We start from the raw sequence: 22,631 nt of genomic DNA on the forward strand, positions 1-22,631 counted from the left end.
TGCAAAGGAGGCTCAGAGTATCAGCTGGCTGAGATGCTTTTCAGGGAAAGTCTCCAGATTTTCCTCTGCCTGACCCCTGGGCTGTCCTCTCTACAGGGGCCAGAGGGGGCTCCGCAGGTATACTGGGCTCTCCCCTCCTGCCCTTGAAACTGCCAAACATAAGAGCTGCAGGAGCATTTAGGACACAAGAGCTATTATATCAGTGGGGTCTGGAATGTTTTGGAGAAGGTCTGAAGAAGGGTAATCACTACAAGCAACACAAGGGGGCTAATCCCTAGAAAAGGCATTTGCCGCCAGTGTAATCTCCTGGGAGCCTCCGTTCTGCACTTCAGTTTGTCAAGACTGATTCAGGCTCTCAGAGTATCAGAGAACTCAGGGGGACCTCAGGCTCCACATCTGTTTCACATGCAGGGATCGGAAGGGAGGTGACTTGTCAAAGGCCACACAGCCACAGAATGCAATCTGGAATTGGGTACACTGATATCTGGACCAGAACAGAAAGATGCTGAGCTTTTGGGTGAATGGCATTGAGTTTAAAAACCATTTCTGGGTTTAAAGCTTATCCGCTGGTTGTGTAACTTGGGCGCACCAGTTACTAAACCTTTCCTATTGTCAGTTTCCTTACTTGTGAGATGAAAATTAAACCTCTTTATAAGTTTGGGAGAAGATTAATTGGAGAAGCAGATGTCTGGGTTAATCCTGAAGAGAGAATCTGACATACAGAACTTAATAAAAGTCTATTTCCTTTCCTCACTTCAAAAATGTCCTTTCCCCACTATACATTATTGATACTCTCTAAAATAGACAACTGATGGGAACATACTGTACAGCACAGGGAACTCTACCTAATACACTGTGGTAACCTAAATGGGAAGGAAGTCCAAAAGGGAGGGGATATCTGTATGAGGATGGCTGATTCATTTTGTTGTGCAGGGGAGGCTAACACAACATTGTAAAGCAACCATACTCCAATAAAAATTAATTTTAAAAAAAGGAAGATATTTCCAAAAAAAATATTTGCTAGAATATTTTGATATATAATTACCTATGTCTGAAATAAAAATCATTAAAGACATCAGTGAATAAAAATGTGCCCACGGGAAAAAGATAATGTCCTTTCCCTTTCACATTACTCCACACAATGATGACGGATGAATGAGAACACAGGTAACCTGAGGAAGCAGGACCAAGAACTCAGAAAACGAGAAAGAAGGGAGGATGTAGAAATGCATCCTTTAAGCTTTAAACTAAGGCTCGCATAGCTCAGGATGACTTGACTAGCCCGGCCTTGCAATTGCTAGAGTGGGTAAGACTTCTGATGTCCACAAAGCCTATTACGTGACTTGGCAACCCAACTCACATTTAGCAGGGGGTCTGACACCTACTGGATTCTGTGGCCTAAGAGTACAACCCCACAACTCCAAGCAGCAACAAGGACTGAAGTATTTTTACTCCATATCTGCTGGTGGTGGGCATCATTTCATTCGACCTCCAATTTTATCTTCTTTGGTCAAAACGGTTAAAATACACACAGACACACACACACGTTTCAGGCACAGGGAGATCAGCCTATTATTATCCACCACCATTTTCCAAAAGAAATATAGCCATTAATTTGAAATAAGGTTGGTGACTACCTGACTGATTATATCTCCATTGATGGAATATTCGAACTTGCGTGAGCCAAGGGTTCACTATCAGCAATTTCTCTTTCTCGTCTCGCCCAAATTTATCTTGGATCCATACTTCTCCCTTATCCTTAGATGTCCAGTATAACTGGCTCTCGAAGATGTCCAGACTATAAGGCGTCATTGCTGTTCACCCACAGGGGAAAAGCAAAACAAAACAAGGTTACTGAAAAGAAGATACCTGAGCCCCACTTTTATGTCAGAAGTCAAACCGCTTGGATCAATCTCTTAGGCAACACCTTAAAATTCCAGCAACATTCAGGCAGACTCTCTGTACACACGACCATGAAAGTGTGCTGCACCAGGAGATCAAGATGACAGAAATTAAAATAGATCAATGCCTACCGAATGACACCAATTATAGGGGACTCGCTCACTTTCAAGTTGCTGATTTTATTTTATTTTTAGAAAACAATCTGTAGGGCAGAGATCTTTTTTTTTCTGTGAACATAAGACACCACTTATCGGAAAAACCTGTTAGGTGCTGGATTGTTGTAGTTCTGTAGAGTCTAGATAAGAAAACAAAATGCTTCTCTCCTAGACGTTTCCAGTTGTGCATAAAAAGCAATCTAGCACATTAAAAACTAATGTACCTAGAAGTGGTTAGACACGGATTACCATTGGAACACATGATGGCCATCTCTATCAGAGCAACCCAACAAGAAACGGTTATTTCAACATCTGCTGCTGACAGCAAGTTTTTTTAATTATACAAAAAGGACTTAATAATTGCTAATAGATTCATTTGCATTTAAATCAGCAGCTGGGAGCTGGGCAGAGTGGTATCTAAGAAACTATAAAAAGCATCTCCTAAGATTAGGGTTTCTTCTTACGAAAATGGGCAAAGAGACTGGAAATACATTAATTATTTAATATATGAAATTCTAAGTGAAATTTCTAACCTGCAATTGCAACAATTCTCCTATCGGTCCCATCATATTTGATGGTTTCAATATTGTCCTCCTTGAGGTCACTCCAGTAGATCCGGTCACCATTCACATAATCTATACAAAGTCCGGTTGGCCAACCGAGGTCCTCCTGAACCAGGACTTTCCGACGCTGCCCATCCATCCAAGCAGACTCGATTTTAGGTTCTTTGCCCCAGTCAGTCCAGTACATAAACCTGTAACAGAAGGTTTCCTCATGGCAGCATTTCATCTAGTGGAGAAATCAACTGGTTTTCAAAGAGCCTTGGGTCCTAAATGATGCTATTTTTATACTTTACACAAGACAGGGAGAGAAAGGGGGGAGCCTGTGCATCTGTGATCTATCCTTCCTGAGAACTGCACTTTCCCAATAGAAACTGGCCAGCCCTGTCCAAAGATATGTATCCAGACCTTTTAAAATATATAATCACAAAAGCTGTTCATTCTTCAAAAAATATTTCTTGAATGCCCGCTGTGTGAGAAGCTACTATCCTGTATTTGGAACGTATCAGAGAACAAAACAGATTCCTTTCCTCATGGAGCTTACATTCTAACTCTTTGAAAAGGTATTACTTTGCATGCAATTAATACCTAATTGTAGAAGAACTGAGCAGACCAGAGACTGTACCCTTTGAACACCTAGAAAGGATCAGGCAGGCAAGATAAATGGGTGGAACAGGGCAGTTATGAATGTAGAGTGATGGGCAAACACCGCATCAAGCAAAGCCCTGTCTAAGAGTTCCAGGCAATACCGTGTCAAGGAAGGCATACCTACCTAACTTTACCAGTTCTTCTGATTTTTCAAGCCAAAAATACAAATATTTATTTTTAATTTAAATGTTATCTACTAAGTTTACAAAAAAAAAAAATCTTAAAGCTCTGTGAAGTTCAAGTCCAATAAGTGTATGGGCCATATTTAGCCCATCAGCCACCACTTTGCAATGTCTAGTCTAAACCAATCATCAGGTGTTGCTCAATCCTTAAATTCTGTTGAGAAATGTGTGGGTTTTAGACAAACTGGGCTGTGGAAAAAGTGTGGCCAGAGGCCTTCCCCTGACACAGTGTCCATCTTCTGAAGCCTGTTTTGTCCTAAGTGATCTTTAGGGCATATTATAATTCTTGAAAATAGTCATAGGTGCCACTCAAAAAAGTCCAAGGACAATTTCAGTACAATTAGGAAAAGATAATTGAAGATATAATTTTTTGGAGAATCTAGTGGAAAATATCTAGAACATTAAGGACTCCTTCAAGTACTTACCCTAGTTTGGGATTCACAACTATTGCAGCTGGTTGATCCAGTTGAGTGGAAATCAGCCACTTTCTGTACCTTCCATCAAGTTCAGCCACCTCGATCCGCTGACTCCTGGCATCTGACCAGTAAATATGCCTGAATTTAGAGAGACAAAGTTAAACAACTGAAAAGTCTAGACTGGACTTCTGGGGAAGAGGCGTGAAGATGAGAGCATTTAGTTTGGAAGTTCTGGCCAACAAGACAGCTACTCAGGCACCAGTGATGATGAGAGCACAGCCTCCCTCTCCCAGGAACGCCCCAATCTCTACAGCCAAGGGGACATCTGTAGAAAGTTACAAGTGATGGGGTGTCGGATGAAGGGGATATTCAGCCAAAGCAGCTGTATCAGCCAGGATTGGTAATGATGATGAACCTCACATCCGGCACTATCATGAGACAATTGCTTCTAGATAGGAGTTGTGAGGCACTGTTGGCCTTTCATTCTGACTGCCTGTGAGTTGGCTTCTTCCTCAGCCAAGAACCCATTGGAATCACTAGGAATCTGGCATCAGCTCCAAGGATGAGTGGAAATAGCCATTCAAAATAACAAACCCAGCAAAGCCATCCTGCCCTTATTCCATCCCTAAGGCTTCAGGTCTCAGTCTCTAACAAGCAGAAAGAGTTCCAGCAGTTGCTTACATTTACTCATTCATTAAGGCTGAGAAGAGGTAAAATTTCAAACAAGAAGACAGATCTTGGTTGGTTGGTTTGAAGAAGGAAGTGGTTGGTTTGAAGAAGGAAGCGCTAAAGCCTAGAGTTTCCAGTTCATGACTCTCTGAGGTCTTGTTTCCTGACAGAAGTTGCTGAAATGAGTCTCCTGTTATGCTGCAGGCACAGTGGGACCTACTTAACTTCTGCAGAGATGCTCAAGTCTTCCAGGAGCACCAGACAAGTGAGCGAAAAGGTGAAAATTAATTAATACTACAAAGGATTCTCTGTTCTCCCAGAGTGCAGCAAACATTTTCCTTTATTAGTTCATTTCAAGGACATAAGAGGTTCTGCAAATGGTTGAATTCTGATTGTAATGTAATTACTTTCCCACAAACGTCATTCCAACCCAAGGCTCTTCCTTGAAGAAGGAGCTTATTAATTCTTCCACATCAGTTTGCCTCTCATGCATGTATCTGACGACAAACCTACTTAAGGTTCTTATTTAGGTATCGTCCAAAATGTCTGGCTCTGGTCCCTGAAGTTCTAGAAGGTGTAGAAGAGCAGATCAAAGCTAACAGCTCTATTAACTCAAACCCAAAGATTAAACAGGGAAGTCAAATTTCCAATCTGTTCAGACAACATAGCCTCCTAAAAACACAACATGTGGATGGTTCCTCCTCAAAAAAATACCATAAAGAAACATGTTTCATCTCAACTGCTTTGCTGGTAGAATGTAAGGCTGTCCCATTTCTTCACAAAATGAACAGCGCTGCCATACTGAAAGTTCATTTTGGAATCCAGAACTCTGTTGGCAAGAATGCTCTCCTAGATAAAATAGAAAATCTTGACCTTGGGGCTTTCCCAAAATTTTCATGGCACACATAGAATATAGGAAGTGAAGATGTTTATATGACACAATGGGGAAGCCGAGGTAGTTGCTGAGGCTACAGGAAGCCCAGGCATCACCCAGCTGCCCCTGAGGCTGAGTGTGCCCATAATCTGGGCCAGTTTAACTCATGTGCCATGGTGAGCAGAGGGGAGCTCTGGCCAGGAAAATAGAATGAGGCTAAACTTACCTTCCAACCCAGTCCACTGCTAATCCATCTGGCTGCACTATGTATTTCAGATCCAGGTTAACTTCCTTCACAGGATTATTGCTGCCAGATTCAAAGTTGGGGATGTAGGCACGTTTGATAGCACCAAAATTAGAGCCATGCCCTAGCACAGTGTAGTATACAACACCTGCGGAGGCAAGACACACAGGTCAGCTTCCTGTTAGGAGCACCAGGTAAGGGAGGAACTGGGTCTAATCAGGTGAAGTACTGTTCATTCACTGACACCTCTACCTCTTCGGTGTTCCTATAATACTAATAATTCAATTTAACCAGTATGATCAAACCTCAAAATCTATCATACTTGAGCTATTAGCTACAAATGCTTCAATTGATAACTTATTGATACTTAGTCCTCTCTATTTGAAGGTAATCCATTAAAATATATTTCAGCCTATTTACCCCCATTTGGATCACGTTCTAGTTTCCAAAACAGAACATATAGATAAACCAGGGGCAAATTGTTAAGAGTTTGAGTCCATACTAGCAATAAAGGAGCTGTGTAGGTGAGAAGTCTTATTTTATGTATAGACTAAAGGATATTGGACAGCAGGCATTTCAAAAAGCATAGGAAGAAGGAGACGCAAGAGGGAGGGGATATGGGGATATATGTATACGTATAGCTGATTCACTTTGCTATACAGCAGAAACTAACACAACGTTGTAAAGCAATTATACTCCAATAAAGATGTTAAAAAAAAAAGCATAGGAAGACTGACTTTCAAGGCACATACTTTCCTAGGTATGAACCATTCTTTTTTTTATTTTTTAAGATTTTTTTTGATGTGGACCACTTTTAAAGTCTTTACTGAATTTATTATGATACTGCTTCTGTTTTACGTTTTGGTTTTTTGGCCGCGAGGCATGTGGGATCTTAGCTCCCTGACCAGGGATCAAACCCATACCCCCTGCACTGGAAAGCAAAGTTTTAACCACTGGAACGCCAGGGAAGCTCCCTGAACCATTCTTGAAAATTTCATTGTATTGTATAATGAAATGTGAAAACACAACAGCAATAAATCTTACATAGTTAGTTTGCAAAGCATTTTCATATCTGTCATCTCACTTGGTTTTACAAACAACTCTCAGAGGGAGGCAGGCCGAACAAGATTACTGCTTTTATTTTACAGATAAGAAATGGAGATCCAGAGAATTGTTACAATTATTTAAGGTCATAAAGCTAGTAGATGAGGGAGACAGGCGTAGAACACAAGTTTTCCTGCCCCACTACCGTCTCCCACACGCCAGAGCCATGAGAGACTCCACAGTAAGCATCTTTCATTTTTCCTTCATTGAACACCCACCACACACACTGTACTAGATCCTGGGTCAGATGTCAGGCATGTAGAGATGAATTCGATTAAGTCTCTGTCTCCAAAGAGCACAGTTAAGATGTAGGGAGAAAAATACGTGGACAATTAGCTGTAACTCAACATAACATGTGCTTTAGTAGAAGCGTGTATAAAATGCTACAGGCTCCCAGAACTGTGCCAGGAGGGATTATCAAAGACATCAGAGGGGAGGTGACTTTGAACTGAGTTTTTGAGTAGAAATTTTCCAAGCGTACAACGGTGGGGAAGGCAAGGGCAAAGACAAGGAGATAGTAAACAAAGGGACATGAGGTGATCCTGAAAGGCTAGTCCCCAGAAATGGGAGAAGGTTCCGTGAGAAGGTGGGAAACACTGGCTGGGATGCACGGCCACAGCTAAATTGTCTGGAGCACGCTGGGCGGGGGGAGCATCCTCTTCCACTCAGGCAACAACATTCACTCATGAGAAATAAATTCCCCAAAGTTCAACACTTTATAATTCAAGGTACTGAACTGCTATCAGTGACCGATGCCACAGTTCATACTCACTGAGGCCTGTGCCCTCTGGATCCCAGTCGTAATCCATAGCCTGAATGCGTTCCTGGTCTTCAAGGTACTCTGAGAACTTCTCAGATGAGAGATTGTATTTTCGAATTCGCACGTTTTCGGGCAGTAGCAGCAAAGGAGGGTAACCTGTAAACAAATGAAGGGCTGATTAATCTGTTTGAATGCTACCTGAACTTTTGTTTATAACAGTAGGATATAAAACAGCAGATATCCTCCCTGCCCTTAAAAAACAAACAAAACAAAACAAAAAAGAATTTTTCTAAAAATTGATCTCTGTTAATGAATAGAGCGGACCATCAACTGGGTTGCAAAAGCTGCGACTGTCGACATCCTTGTCTCCGTTTCAGGTAGAAAGCTAACATTTCTGTTAGGGATATTATCACTTCTTTATCTTTGGGCAACAGTTTAAAGCTAAGCCAAGACTGAGACCCCTGGATAGCTACTTCTTTTTCACTGATTTTTTTTTTCAATGACAGTAAAACAGACCAGATTGTAGACATTCAGTCTCACAGAAGAAATACAATATGTAGAGTCATACTAAAAGTTTACCCGGAAGTCCTCATTTCCCATTCTTTACTGACAGATTTTAATGATTCTTTTAGCAGGCAATCAGCTCTGTGACCCGATTTAGCTTCTAGCTAATGACAAAAAACAGCTTGTTCTTGGTTTAAAAGAAGTTTTCTTTACTTCAAGCAGCTATGGAAATGGTGACTCATTCCAAGATGCACTGCCTGGAATTTGTAAAATTTAATTGACTTGCATAATGTCAGTCGAATCTAACTTAAGTAACTTTTGAAAGTTCATTTTATATATTTCCTTTATCTTGACGTAATGTTTTATATAAATATTCTAATTTATTTCAGTCATCTCGTTAGTGAAGAGTTAAACATTTTCTAATTTGCTGCTTAATCACCACACCAACTGTTCAAATGCCTTTATCCTAGTTTTCCTGCAGTGTCAAAAATGCTTGGAGGGTAAAATATTTAAGTATGCTAGTCAAATGTGTGCTTTAAAAGCCCAATTTGTATGAAGCAATTGAAAAGCCGTTTTACTCTTCATTTGCAAAATAAAAATGCTATTTTCTTATCAAGTCCTTAAACTCATTTACAAACTTTAAATTCAAATCTATAAGATCATAAAGACCCCTTAACTGAGATATGCTGATTTAGATCAGACCTCTGGAAATCTGGACTATGATACTTCTGACTTTTATTGTCATTTCTATCTAGTATGTATTACTGCCTTCACTCAGGCCTGATTCTCAAATATTGGCATTAACCTAAAATGTAGAGCTAATGATTGAAGTCGCCAATAAGCCAGATGCTTTCTGTCTGTGATCAGTAGTCCATGAACAATAAAAAGACATTTCTCAACAGAATGTCCCTGATTTGCCCCAACTGACTGCGACCCATTGAATGGAATGTTTTTTGTGACCCGCGTTGGATTACTGGGCCTCAAACCTTGACCTCGGTGGACTGGGAGCTTTTGGTGACCACCATCCTACAGGGAAGCACTTGTTGTTTGAATCCTCTGGAGAGTGACATCTTGTCCACTTTTTGAAGTTTTTATCCAGGTGGACCAGAGGCTAAATCCAGAATAATAGGTAACCCCTGACTCTTGTTTTAACTCCTATGGATTTGTTGGGGGGTTGTAGGTAGTGTTTTAATTTGGCAGGGGAGGAGAGAGGAGAAGAGGGTGGATGGGTGTTGGAAGAGAAGTAGCTGGTGAATTTACAAAATAAGACTAAAGTTTATTTGCTGGTATACTGTACGCATCAGCATTGCTGAGTACATCAGTTAATCCCGAGGTCAATCATCCTACCGTCAGCTGCACACCGTCCTCCGTGGCTGTCAGTCACGGACCTGAACCCTTCGGCGCAGGAACACTCGTAACTTCCTTTGGTGTTAAGGCAGTTCTGGGGACAAACCCCAAATTGCTCACATTCGTTGACGTCTGTAGGCAAAATAAAACCAAGTGGGCAACATCTGCTCCCACCCATTCCTTAGAGACCCTGCTTCTGTTTAAAGCCATATTCACGAGCAATAAGGATGAGAAGGGTGCAGATGAACATAAGCGATGATGCCAATGTTTGTGGAACACTGACCAAGTTTCAGACACCGTTTCACATGCTTTTCATGCTTTTTCCTCATTTAATCTTCCAACAAGACTCTCTGAGGTAGGGACTATTATTGAACCCCAAACCCCAAAGACCAGATTTAAACGGAAGCAGTCTGACTCTGTACAACAACAGAATAAGATTTTCCCTTTGGGGAAGCAGCTGTTGTGCTGTTGATGTTTGGTACCACTTCCCTCCTGCTAATTGGCTTCAGAAAGGGAAGTCACTGATTGGTTTTTTCGATTGAGGTCTTAAGCTTCAGCCCTTAAAAGAACGATTCTAATCATCTGCGTGTGGCACATCGTGAGATAGGAACAGTAAATTCAAATGATCAAATACACCTAAAATCATACTTGATATTTACCATTCTTGATAAGCTCCCTGAGGACTCCGCACCTGGGAACTCATTTCCGTCTGACATAAGGAGGTATGTAATACATACGTGTTGTTTGAAGAAAGTAAGGCTTGTGTTGTATAGCTGATTCACTTTGTTATACAGCAGAAACTAACACAACATTGTAAAGCAATTATACTCCAGTAAAGATGTTAAAAAGAAAAAAAATAAAATTTGATCTCAGACACTGGTACGGTAAGTAGCCATCATCACTCAGGTCTTCATTAATCGTATCAATTTCACAGACATTACTGAAGATGAGCTATGGCCCAATGCTCTGCAAGGCACCAGTAAGATAGCCTGGGGAAAAAGCAACTGGCATCCTTGAGTCATGGTCCTAGCTCATGAGCTAGGACCATGAGCTTAGCCCCATGAAGGGAATTAAACCATGTTTAGTAAAAGGGAATGAATGGAGAATCTAAAAAGTACAAGGTTCTCCCTAATAGGAAGTGGAGGAAATATACTCTACCTTCACAGGAGTTTCTGTCGAAACTATTGGCTTCGAACCCAGGTCTACAGGAGCAGATGAATCCTCCTTCACTTAATTGGGTACAGTTGTGTTCACATAGATTTTCAGCACATGACCTTTCTTTTCCTGTATCTGAAAAACAAAATCCCAGCATTACAAATGAAAAGTAGAAAGCACATCAGCCACAAATGAACAGTCAAGTGGTATATCAGAAGAACACCTACAGATAGCCAATTATAGAACACCTTGAGAGGACCCCGTTCCATAAGCTTTGCAGAGTACCAGAGACCTCTGTATAGGGATATCTGATAATGGCTTGAAAACCATTTGTACAAATACATGTAATGTTAGATCCTTGAGGCAATTTTCCGATTATACTCAGCACTGCCAGGCTCATTCTCAGAGCATCCAGTTCTGGACAGAATCACAGCCAGGGACTCTTTACAACTGTAACCACCTGCTCCACTATCTTAATATTATATAATTATATTTATATAGAAATAATGTTTATATATAAATAGATACATCTCAAATGTGTGTATACATGTATATATATACACACACGTATAAATAAAAGACACCGATACAGGTATCTCCTGACTCAATTCTTTTAAATAAAAATAGATTTATATCTATTTGTCCTCTACAGTAGGCAATGAAGTGAACTTAGCCACTTCTCAGGGTCCCTTAAGGCAGGGGTCCCCCACCCTCAGGCCGCAGACCACTACCGGTCCACAGCCTGTTAGGAACAGGGCCGCACAGCAGGCGGTGAGCAGAGGGCAAGCGAGCGAAGCTTCATCTGCCACTCCCCACCGCTCCCCATCGCTCCCCACTGCTCCCCACCACTCCCCATCGCTCCCCATTGCTCGCATTACCGCCTGAACCATCACCCCACCTCCAGCTCCCATCCGTGGAAAAATTGTCTTCCTGGTGCCAAAAGGTTGGGGACCGCTGCCTTAAGGTACAATGACCATGAGTATATGTGGTTTGAATAAACTAAAAACATTGTTTCAAAAACACAAAATAAAGCACAATGACCTTCAATGGAATGCTGCCCTTGGATTTCATACTTAAAAGCTTTATGCGTGAAACTCTTATAATAAAGGTCTACTCTGAGCTCTTAACAATGACACATTGCTAAATAAGTCTGTTCAGATTTTCTATTTCTTCCTGAGGCAGTTTTAGCATTTTTTGTCTAAGAATTTATCCATTTCACCTAAGTTGTCTAATGCGTTGGCATGATGTTTCTCATAGTATTTCTCTATTACCTTTTAAATCTCTGTAAGGTTGGTAAATAATGTCTCCACAGCATTGCTCAATAAATGTGACCCTATTTTTATCAACATGAATAGCCTTGAGCCAGTCACATAACCTCTCTGAGTCTCAAGTGCACCATGAGGCTCTGTGATTTCCTCCCCAGCTCTAAAATCTACAATGTGATTAGGGATCCCAGGAGGTAAAAACTTCTGGACCAAGTGTTCCCTTGAATGAGTTATACTCTTGTGAAACAAGAGTCTTTAACGAGAGCAGAACCCTCTAACATTATGAGATTCATCCTCAAATGTAAAGACCTTCCTGTAACTTTTTTCATTTGAAAACAATCACCATTTTAATTCATAATACAAGAGATCTCCCCCAACCCAGATATATGATACTCTATTTCGGAAGTAGACACTCTATTTTCCATTTTATGAAGAAGGAATAAGAACTACCAGACAGAGAAATAGCAGGTCAATCTATCTCTGTAATCACATAAATAATATTTGCAACCTGAGGTTAACTTCTTTTCTTTATCCCTCAATGGTATGAGCAAAATGTTAATGTCTTTCCTTTCATGATTTTAAAATGTTTTTTAAAAAGAAAACACATGTCCAAAACACTTCAGTGATCCTGTTTTAAAAGAAAAGCAGGAGGAAGAGGAGAAGAAAGGAAAAGAAAAGGAAAGCAAGTGGATTAGGAGCATCAAAGAACTGGTGTTTTAAGTAAGAATTCTATGTCTTAGTCAAATTAGCCCACTGCAGTAAGACTGAATTCCATATCACAGATCCGCTTAATATCTGAAAAGAAATGCTGCTTCCATACCATATTAATGCCTGTGATACCTATTTCCTTTATATAAACCCTGCTTTTAATTAAATGTCATTTGAATTAAAAGTACTGAGGTTAATTTTAAGGCTTTTAATTGGCACAGGTAACTAAAAGAGAAACCAATGTCTGACCTGAGCCTAACTTGGAAATATTCCAAAGTCCTGGAACCATTCACATATCAGTCTCTAGGCAGCAGAACCCAAATCTACCTTTGGGTTTTACAAATCCCATCATGTTTATGCTTTTTAAATATTTAATCAAGTCACATTATTAGGTCAAAAACTCCAGGCCCCATTGAGAAAGTGTGTGAGACGAATGGCAAATCAACTCAATATGGCTGATTCTTCATCTTCTTTTGTAACCCACACAGGAGAAAATTTGCCAGGAAATCTTTGGGGCGCCTCAGAAAAAGGCGATTAAAGCCCACAAAATGGAAAGCATGTGCAGCTAACTAAGGTGACTAAGTCCAGACTTGTAGGGTTTGAAGAACTCCCTCCTTTTTCCTAAGAAGAAATCGAGGCCTGACGAAGTCAGTATGTACTCAAAGTGGCACAGCTAGTTGCAGAGGAGCTAGAAGCCGGCTCTTCCAGACTGCAGTCCCAGGACTGTTCAAACTCTGCCTCTGCCACTCTGTGTGACCTCAAGCAAGTTACTTAAGCTCTCTGAGCTTTATTATATAGTGAGACATAATAGCAGTAACCCCCTGGAGCTATCTTGAGTGACAAATTAGAGAATGTATGTGAAAACATTTCATAAATGCTATAAAGGACTACCGGAGTGTGAATAATTAGCATGCCCTTCCAAGATTTCCATCACAATATTAAGCTAGAATCATCCCTTGACTGCATACATCATCCTTTCCCTACATAAAATCCTCTCTTAAAAATAAGTGGTCCTTCCAAGGTCCCCTGTGACATTTCCATTCTCACCGACCACTCTTCCCCTATGTGCCAAAGATACTGCATTTGGCTTAAGATGAAAAAATGTACAAACTAAGAAACAAAATTAATAGCTTCAAGGTGCTGAGAGGCACCTAACGAACTGGGAAGAGGATACGCCCTGCAGTTAAACGGATCAGAGTTCAAATCCTGACTCAGTTTCTTAATGACAGGAAGACATAGCCAATTTATTTAACCTGTAAGCTGGTTTCCTCACTTGTATAAAAGAGAAAAACAGAAAGACAGACAATACCTAACTCACAGGATTGTTACAGGGATGAAATGAAATAATCCATGTACTGTTTAGCACAATGTCTGGTATTGAATAAGTGTTCAATAACAGGTAGCTATGGGCTTGACTGCAGTTCAGAACACAATGTGTAAGTTAAAGAGAAACACGGTTATCGTCTACTTTATGTTATTGCATGCTTCCAGTAGGTTAACCTGAGTTACTACAATGAAGTATAAAAATAAGTATTTACTTACTGCATCCCGTCTCATCAAAATGGTCACCACAGTCATTGACATCATCACATACCAGGTGCTGTGAAATGCAATGTCCATTGCTACACTTAAATTCATCTTCTGTACAAGGTCTAGGAGTCGGTTCTACACCTAAAATTTAAGAATAAGATAAAGTCAAAACCTTTTCTTCTGTGAAACATGACGCTTCCTTCTGTGGCAGAGGCAGTATCTCCACAAATAAGCTCATGCGCTTCCCTACAATTCCTCGTCTCCCTTGCAGTTAGGTTGGTACCATGTGTCTAGTTCAGGCCAATGGACTATGAGTTGGAGGTGACACGTGTCACTTTTGAGCTGAAGTTATTAGAGCCTATGTGCCTCCCTGCTCAGCAACCCAGGGACCATGTGAATCAGGCGGCCTCGCGTCAAGATGGAGAAGGGCGTGCAACCTACACCGGCCTTTACGTGAGTGAGAAATAAGCCTTGGCTACGTCACACCACTGAGAGTTTGAGATTTGTTGGTTGCGGTCACTAGTATTAATTACCCTAAATGATACAGAAGTAGGGCACTTCCATAACAAAACCTAAAATATTCGGCATTGGCGTCAGTCAGGAGGCAGGCAACGAGGAAAGTGATCCCAAAGGAGGGAAAGATGGAGGCCTGTGTTACGCAGTGGCAAAGGATTTGTAAAGTTGTCACCTTGGAAAAACTGGAAGGCGGACCCCATGTTTACTGAACTTGTCAATCTGGGCAAAGAGGCTAGAAAATGGAATGTTAATAATGTGCACGGGGGGTTGCCATTACCTGAGTTTGGCAAGAAAGAGATGAGCTCGGGGAAGAACTAGTTGATTTACAAGCAGAAATCAATGAAAATAAAGTCCAGAAATTTGCAGTTTGCAGAGAACCTACTGCATTTAGATGACACAAGACTCTGAAGTTTAAAAAGGACCAGTCAACTCTCTTAGTTGAATTAAATGACTGCCCATCTACTTTTCTGGCCTGCATGTAACTGACAAAGTTGACCCAAAGGTGCGTGAGGGAAACTAAGCAAAGAAATGCAACAAATTCAAGAACTGTGTCTCAAAAAAAAAAAAAAAAACCCAAACCAAAACAAACAAACAGACAAAAACACTGAGTAAGGTTATTGACACTTAGAACTAACTGAAAGCAAGCAGATCGAAAGCCTGCTCCGTTTCCGAAACATACGACCAAATAAAACAAAACACTGTGACTGAGGTGACAAAACTCTTGGGCCCCCAAGCTTCTACAAGCAGGGAGTGGCTGGGAAAGCTGCACTGCCCCTAAGGAGGGCATACTCCCCTGTTCCCTCTTCATTTGAAGAGGGATATAGACAAGCAACCACTCCCAAAGGGTGGAGGCAGAGACAATGAGGAAAAATGGGCATAGGTGTTCCTCTGAGAGCAGAGTCTTGACCTCATCAATGAATCTCCTCCGATCCCCACTATATAAGGGCCTTCACAATGTCTGCACAGGGTAAACATACAATTTACTCTCCAAGTCGATACGCTTGTGAGAGGGAAAGGAGCTCTATTAACAATTCCACTAGGGCAACAGACGTAAATCAGGACTGTCCTGGGCCAACATGTGCCACCATGGCCCAGTGGCATTTCAGAATTGCTACAGAACAGGGACGGCAAGGAGTCTCTCATTCCTTCTTTCCCAATGAGGATGTTTATTTCCATTATGCTCCCCCTGTTCTACCACTATCTACTGGGGGCAGGAGACACAAATAAAACTAGTGTCTTAGTTTATGGGTCTCCAGACCAAGAGGAAACACATCTGGAATTGATGGCATGACTAGTGCCTGTCACCTGGAGCTCCTGGATTTCATTTACTGAGAGGGACTCTGGGTTGTCCCTGGGGGAGGGGTTAAGAGTGTTCTACGCATGGAAAGAAAAGTGCACAGGGAATTTTAGTGACACTAGGGTAAATTGTGGTAGAAACAAATGGTGTTCACTAAATATCCATGCACTTCCCTGCATTTCCCAGTCCCCCTTGCAGTTAGATAGGGACCACGTGACTACTGCCAACCAATGGACTGTGAGTATGCGTGACACCTGTCACTTCCAGGCCCAGGGACTTAGGAAACTGTCTCCTCCATTTCTCACTTCTCCTGCCTCCGCAACCTTGAAGGCTATGTGTTCCAGATGGCATAATTACAGGATGGAGGGAGCTGCCTGACCTTCATCAAACTTTAGTCCTCTGCTGTTTTAAGCTATTGAAATGTTGCAGTTCGCCTACTGTGATGGCTAGCAGTGATTCCTCTAACTTCCTGCTCCACAAGAAGAATTTTAGTTTACTACCCCTTTTTTTCCACTCTGGGATTTGACCACATGCTACAAATGTCTGGCTCCACTGAAAAATGGCATGATTGATAGGGAAAATGGAAAGAGAAGAGGGAAAGGGGTAAACCTGCTCCAATTTTTAAAAAAGGTTTTATTTCTGGGTTTTCATTCTTTTGTGCTATGCTTCAAACAAACATATTAACAATGTTATAACCACAGGTTCATCTCTGCCCCAAAAAGGTGAGGGAGAGGGAGGGTACAAACTTGAACATGGCAATAGTATCAAAGTGCCCCTGACACCCAGTCCCCGGGATGGCCATCTGGGATGGCAGCTGACAGTAAGCATTCTAAGCCCACATCAATATCAGGAATAGAAAATAGAAAAGTTAAGCATTTATCTAAATTTTCCCGGATAATATCCTTTTAGGAAAAAAAGTAATTCGACTCAGGAGAAATAATTTTCCTCACTGACTTTTTCTAGGTAAATTAAATTGCCCAGAAAATTAATCAGCTCTCTCCTTCAATGGATAGATTTAAAACAGTCTCAAAATGTACAAGCACAGATTTTTCAATATCTAAAATATTAAATGCAGCCAGTTTGAAACTTATCTCTTAAAATAATCTATCATCTTTCTCTTCTGGGAAATACATTTTCATTTTAAAGAAGGATATTAGATAAGCTCTGTGAACACCAGAGCTGCCTTATTTAACATGATCTTTTCAGTGGGGCACTGAGAATTTCCCATGCCTAGATTGGCAATTAGAAACTCTAGGCTGAAGAGTGACCAAACCTCATCTTTGAAAAGAGAGAAACCATTAGTTTGTCAAGTGTGACTCAAACGCTATTTAGTGTTTGTTCTCACTTTCTTAAGGAACTTGCCAACATCTGGTTCAAATGAAATAGGAAGAAGCAGGGAAGGGTTGCATCTGAGTAATGCGTGTTTATAGGGTCTTGCAAACAATAATGTCCATGGAGATCTGCACTCACAGGTGCAGCTCAAGCCTCTACAGAACAAACTGAAATCCCTGAGGTACATTTTGCAAACTGCAAGTAATTGGGGGCCCTTCTTTTTCCCTTCTCCCTTTTTTTTTTTTTTTTTTTTTTTTGCGGTACGCAGGCCTCTCACTGTTGTGGCCTCTCCTGTTGCGGAGCACAGGCTCCAGACGCGCAGGCTCAGTGGCCATGGCTCACGGGGCCAGCCGCTCCACGGCATGTGGGATCTTCCTGGACTGGGGCACGAACCCGTGTCCCCTGCATCGGCAGGCGGACTCTCAACCACTGCGCCACCAGGGAAGCCCTCCCTTCTCCCTTTTGACTTTTGCTTACAGTTCTCCTTCTTCTCATCACTTCCATCTCCACAGTCATCCTCATGGTTGCACAGCTCGTGACGATAAATGCAGCGATTGTTGTCACACCGGAAACGGTGTGGTGAATCACAGGGAACACTCACTAAAACACAAGACGGAAAAGCAAAAGTACAGGTTAAGAGCAAAACATAAGGGTCAGGATCTAAAAACACTCCTGTGCCAGCGCCAGGCTTGCCTGATTCATCCCTTCATTGGCTTGTTCGATTTAACCAATCGACAAATAGCTCTTGAGTGTCTAGTTGACACCGTGGCACTGTGCCGGGCATCAGATTCAATTGGGAAAAAGAAAGACACAATCCTTATCCTCATGGGATGTTTATTCTAGCAGGAGAACAGACTTTACAAATTAACCATTCAACTACAACTGTGATAAGAGCCACAAAGGAAACATGCTGTGAAAGCATCTACTGTGGAGATATGATATAGTTCTGGGGGAGGAGGGGTCAGAAGAGGCTTCACATGGAAAAATTCTGAGTCAGGAAGGCAGGCTTCTGGACCTGAATAAAAGGTCTCTGGGCTGAAGCATGGGGTGAGGAGTACAATGGTGGCCAGGAGGCTGGAGAGGCCAGCAGGACCATACCTGAGCCAAGAGGCCACTGTTTGTCCCTCTGACTGGAGTTATCATTGAGCCGCTAGGACACAAAGTCTTTTCATTAAAGTTTTACACCATGATGGACTTTCCTACCTGAATTCCCTCACCTATTGCACTTAAAGTTGATATTTCATAAGCAAACCCTGACTCACTTTATTATCCAGAATTAGACCTCTGGCTCATGCTTGTGTCCCTGTGAGGAACCTACAGGTAGAACCCAGGTCCCTTAGTTGCTACAGGGAAACGGTCCTCTATGCATGTACCAGGAATTCAGTGAACTCAACACACATGTGTTCCTCTTTCCCATGGAGGACTTGGGCTGTTTGATTTTCCTTCTGCCTTGGTACCACAAACAGGGAGCAAGAGGAGAGACTTGTAATGAGGTTGGGGGGAAAAAATTCAGCTCTGAGGGCTTCCCTGGTGGCGCAGTGGTTGAGAGTCCGCCTGCCGATGCAGGGGACACGGGTTCGTGCCCCAGTCCAGGAAGATCCCACATGCCGTGGAGCGGCTGGGCCCGTGAGCTATGGCCGCTGAGCCTGCGTGTCCGGAGCCTGTGCTCCGCAACGGGAGGGGCCACAACAGTGAGAGGCCCGTGTACCGCAAAAAAAAAAAAAAAAAAAATTCAGCTCTGAGAACTGGTTCTTGGAAGTATCGTTAATAGAACTTTGCAAGAATTATTTGCTGTGAAATGCAACATTATAAAACAGTGTTGGTCACTTTTTCATGTGGCTATATGTCTCTGCCTCCGCAAAGTTTAATTTTACTAACTATGGGCACTTTATCTTTTAGAGGGAAGCTACTTCCTGAGGACTTCTTCTTTGAAAGTTACACATGCTTAAGATGTTTTTCAAGATTCATCAAGTGAAAAACAAAACAAAACATGGTTAGTTCCTTATACAAAACTAAGATGTGGCAAGGAAAGTGTTGGGATGCCACTGGGAAAATATAATGTATGCTAATTCAAAGTTCTCTGGGGGGAAGGAATACTCTGATATATCATTTTCTAGAGTCAAATCCCTGGGCTAAAAATGAATTGTTTTCGAAGGCCACAAAGTGTTTAAAACTATGGATGTTTGCCCAACTTTCTCATGTCCCAAGTAGAGAACTAAGCAGGAAAGTGAAAGCACACTGATGCAGATGAATCTAGGAAACTGACTGGAAGAGGTGATGAGAACCCCAGAAGCAAGTTGCAGCTAAGTCAGACTAGGAGTTAACCAAGAGTTCCAGAAGTAACGTTTCTGGGAGTGTCTTCTCCTGTGTTGGGGGCTTTTACTTACATGAAATGCTTAAGCTTTAGCTTGCATCAGGATCACCTGGAGGGCTTATTAATGCAGAGAGTGCTAGGTCTCCCTGCCAGAGATTCGGATCAGGTAGATCTGGAGTGGGCCCATGAATCTGTATTTCTAACACGTTCCCAGGTAATACTGACTCTCCTAGTACAGAGATGACACTCTGAGAACTACTGCCCTCAAGTCTCTCCAATGACTCAAAGCATGGAGCAAAATGACCAAAACAAACTCTATTTTCATTCACTTTGTTAAAATCAGTAGTTCTCAATCAGGAGACTAAATTAAAAGCTAAGGAGCTTTCTCAATATACGTTTTGCCCAGGGCTGACATGTCCTTGGACATTCTGGTTCAATAGGTCTAAGCCTAGGGTGGGACCAGAGCGTGTGCTTTTGAAACACCTCTCCCCAGGTGATTCTGATGGGTACCCAAATTGAGACTCACTGGTTTAAAAAATAAATAGAAGCAGGAGGGAAGAGATATGGGGATATATGTGTTTGTATAACTGATTCACTTTGTTATACAGCAGAAACTAACACACCATTATATAGCAATTATACTCCAATAAAGATGTTAAAAACAAAAACAAATAAATGCTGGAGAGGGTGTGGAGAAAAGGCAACCCTCTTGCACTGTTGATGGGAATGTAAATTGATACAGCCACTATGCAGAACAGTATGGAGGTTCCTTAAAAAACTAAAAATAGAACTACCATATGACCCAGCAATCCCACTACTGGGCATATATCCTGAGAAAACCATAATTCAAGAAGAGTCATGTACCACAATGTTCATTGCAGCTCTATTTACAATAGCCAGGACATGGAAGCAACCTAAGTGTTCATCAACAGATGAATGGATAAAGAAGATGTGGCACATATATACAATGGAATATTACTCAGCCATAAAAAGAAATGAAATTGAGTTATTTGTAGCGAGGTGGATGCACCTAGAGTCTGTCATACAGAGTGAAGCAAGTCAGAAAGAGAAAAACAAATACTGTATGCTAACACATATATATGGAATCCAAGAAAAAAAAAAGGTCATGAAGTACCTAGGAGTAAGACGGGACTAAAGACACAGATCTACTAGAGCATGGACTTGAGGATATGGGGAGGGGGAAGGGTAAGCTGGGACGAAGTGAGAGAGTGGCATGGACATATATACACTACCAAATGTAAAATAGATAGCTAGTGGGAAGCAGCCGCATAGCACAGGGAGATCAGCTCGGTGCTTTGTGACCACCTAGAGGGGTGGGATAGGGTGGGAGAGAGGGAGACACAAGAGGCAAGAGATATGGGGATATATGTATATGTATAACTGATTCACTTTGTTATACAGCAGAAACTAACACACCATTGTAAAGCAATTATAGTCCAATAAAGATGTTTTAAAAAAAAAAAGATGTTTAAATAAATAAATAAATATGTATCATACAACAGAAAAGAATTAGATGGGCTTGAATTATGATGTAACGTGAAGTGACTAAGGACTAACTAGTTTTAAAATGTCCTAAAGGTGTTCTCTGAAGCTCAGGGGGTTTAGCAGAAGTACTCTGAGGGGCACTGAAAGTAGAATGGAGCAGGAGAGATGTACAGCCCCACCCTACCTCAGACTTCAACCACAACAGTTCTGCCGCTATTTATGCCAATTGCCTTTGAAGGCCACAAAATGTTTAACACTATGGATGCTTGCCCAACTTTCTCATGTTCCACGTAGAGAACTAAGCAGGAAGGCCAAGTGAAAGCACACTAATGCAGATCATGTGTCCAGTACTCAAAAACTGTACAACCGCCCTCCTGGATCACAGGCTCCACATAAGAAACATTGACACCACCAGCCCCAGTCTCTCTCACTCACAGCACAGATGAAGTTCTTCATCGGAACCATCGCCACAGTCGTTATCACCATCACACTTCCAAGATGACTGGATACAAACATGATTTTTACATTCGAACATAGTAGCTGGGCAGTATGCCCCATTGGGAAAGCGAGTGGCTGTTGGTGGGGAGGAGACATAGTCAAATTATTAGAAAAAGATACTTTTTGGGAAGCTATCCGGCTATTTCTCCTTTACAGAAAGAGCTCCCCTAATGGAAAGAGTTCCATTATAGCGTGCTCTTCATGATTCAACCAGATGTTCTGTGGCTTTAAACTGTCTGAAATTCTGATGGAATGTTTCTTAAGGATAGATGACCAAGCCCAGTATTCAATGACATGAGTCATTCTGTGGACAGCAGTGCACTTTTTCATTATAGGCAAGTGCAACCCTTCAGTGGTGTCAGCACTGGCTTTTCCTATCATCCATTTATACAGTCTCTTGGAAACCAGGTTTTAAGATGCGGCAACCGCATTATCAACAAAATCCATCATAGACAATCATCAACAGTTAACATATATTCACTGATTCAAAAAGACTAAAATGCAAATGATCATATTGGCTTTATACTTTTAAACAATTTTATATGCCATTATTCAACTCAGAAAACGTTTAATACTGGGACTTCATTATGTTTGAATACCCTTTTATTCATTGCTTGAATATTCTTTTACCTGCCAAGTTTTTATCCAATTAACGATTTGTAGAGTAGCTGATAACATATAAATACTTTCGTTAGCACACTTAATATATTCTCTATTTGAAGTATTATTAATGAAATGCACTTGAATGTCTACTGTGAAATATATGGACATGGTGACTCAGGCCCCAGGTAAACTGATAATTATCAATGAACGCTGAATAGAAAATATCTATGGTCTTTTAATATAAGAAGTGGTGGCTGATGGGAAAGGTTGGGTCTAAACTGCCATATCCATACATTTCAGACAAACGGTGCCACGGGTGTCTAGAAACTTACGACAAGCGGCTTCATCAGAGGCATCGTGACAATCGGCAAACCCGTCGCATTTCATTTGGTCAGGAACGCAGTGCCCGCTATCACACTGAAAATATCCAGGATGGCAGGTCATCATCTCTGAAGGGAAAAGACTGTCATTTCCAGGACGCCTTGGCGTTCTCAGACAACTGTTAGTTCCGTGGAGGGTAGTAAGTCTTCCATCACATTCCT

The 22,631-nt window shown here is 41.5% G+C and overlaps 1 protein-coding gene across 1 annotated transcript in view; it reads right to left on the minus strand.

Annotated features, from left to right (window-relative positions):
- LRP2 (LDL receptor related protein 2) overlaps positions 1 to 22,631 on the minus strand; it is a gene marked incomplete at both ends in the record, with an annotated part of 195,552 nt that overhangs the window by 11,554 nt on the left and 161,367 nt on the right. Inside the window, 11 exons of the mRNA XM_082840763.1 lie at positions 1,638 to 1,814; positions 2,591 to 2,811; positions 3,873 to 4,001; positions 5,633 to 5,798; positions 7,527 to 7,670; positions 9,366 to 9,497; positions 10,524 to 10,655; positions 14,036 to 14,164; positions 17,646 to 17,768; positions 21,424 to 21,561; positions 22,422 to 22,538. Of these exons, the coding sequence (XP_082696889.1) occupies positions 1,638 to 1,814; positions 2,591 to 2,811; positions 3,873 to 4,001; positions 5,633 to 5,798; positions 7,527 to 7,670; positions 9,366 to 9,497; positions 10,524 to 10,655; positions 14,036 to 14,164; positions 17,646 to 17,768; positions 21,424 to 21,561; positions 22,422 to 22,538 (1,608 nt within the window). The remainder of the gene's footprint in view (positions 1 to 1,637; positions 1,815 to 2,590; positions 2,812 to 3,872; positions 4,002 to 5,632; positions 5,799 to 7,526; positions 7,671 to 9,365; positions 9,498 to 10,523; positions 10,656 to 14,035; positions 14,165 to 17,645; positions 17,769 to 21,423; positions 21,562 to 22,421; positions 22,539 to 22,631) is intronic.

Source organism: Leucopleurus acutus (genome assembly GCF_964270905.1).
Source record: "Leucopleurus acutus genome assembly, chromosome: 6".
Taxonomy (NCBI): Eukaryota; Metazoa; Chordata; class Mammalia; order Artiodactyla; family Delphinidae; genus Leucopleurus; species Leucopleurus acutus.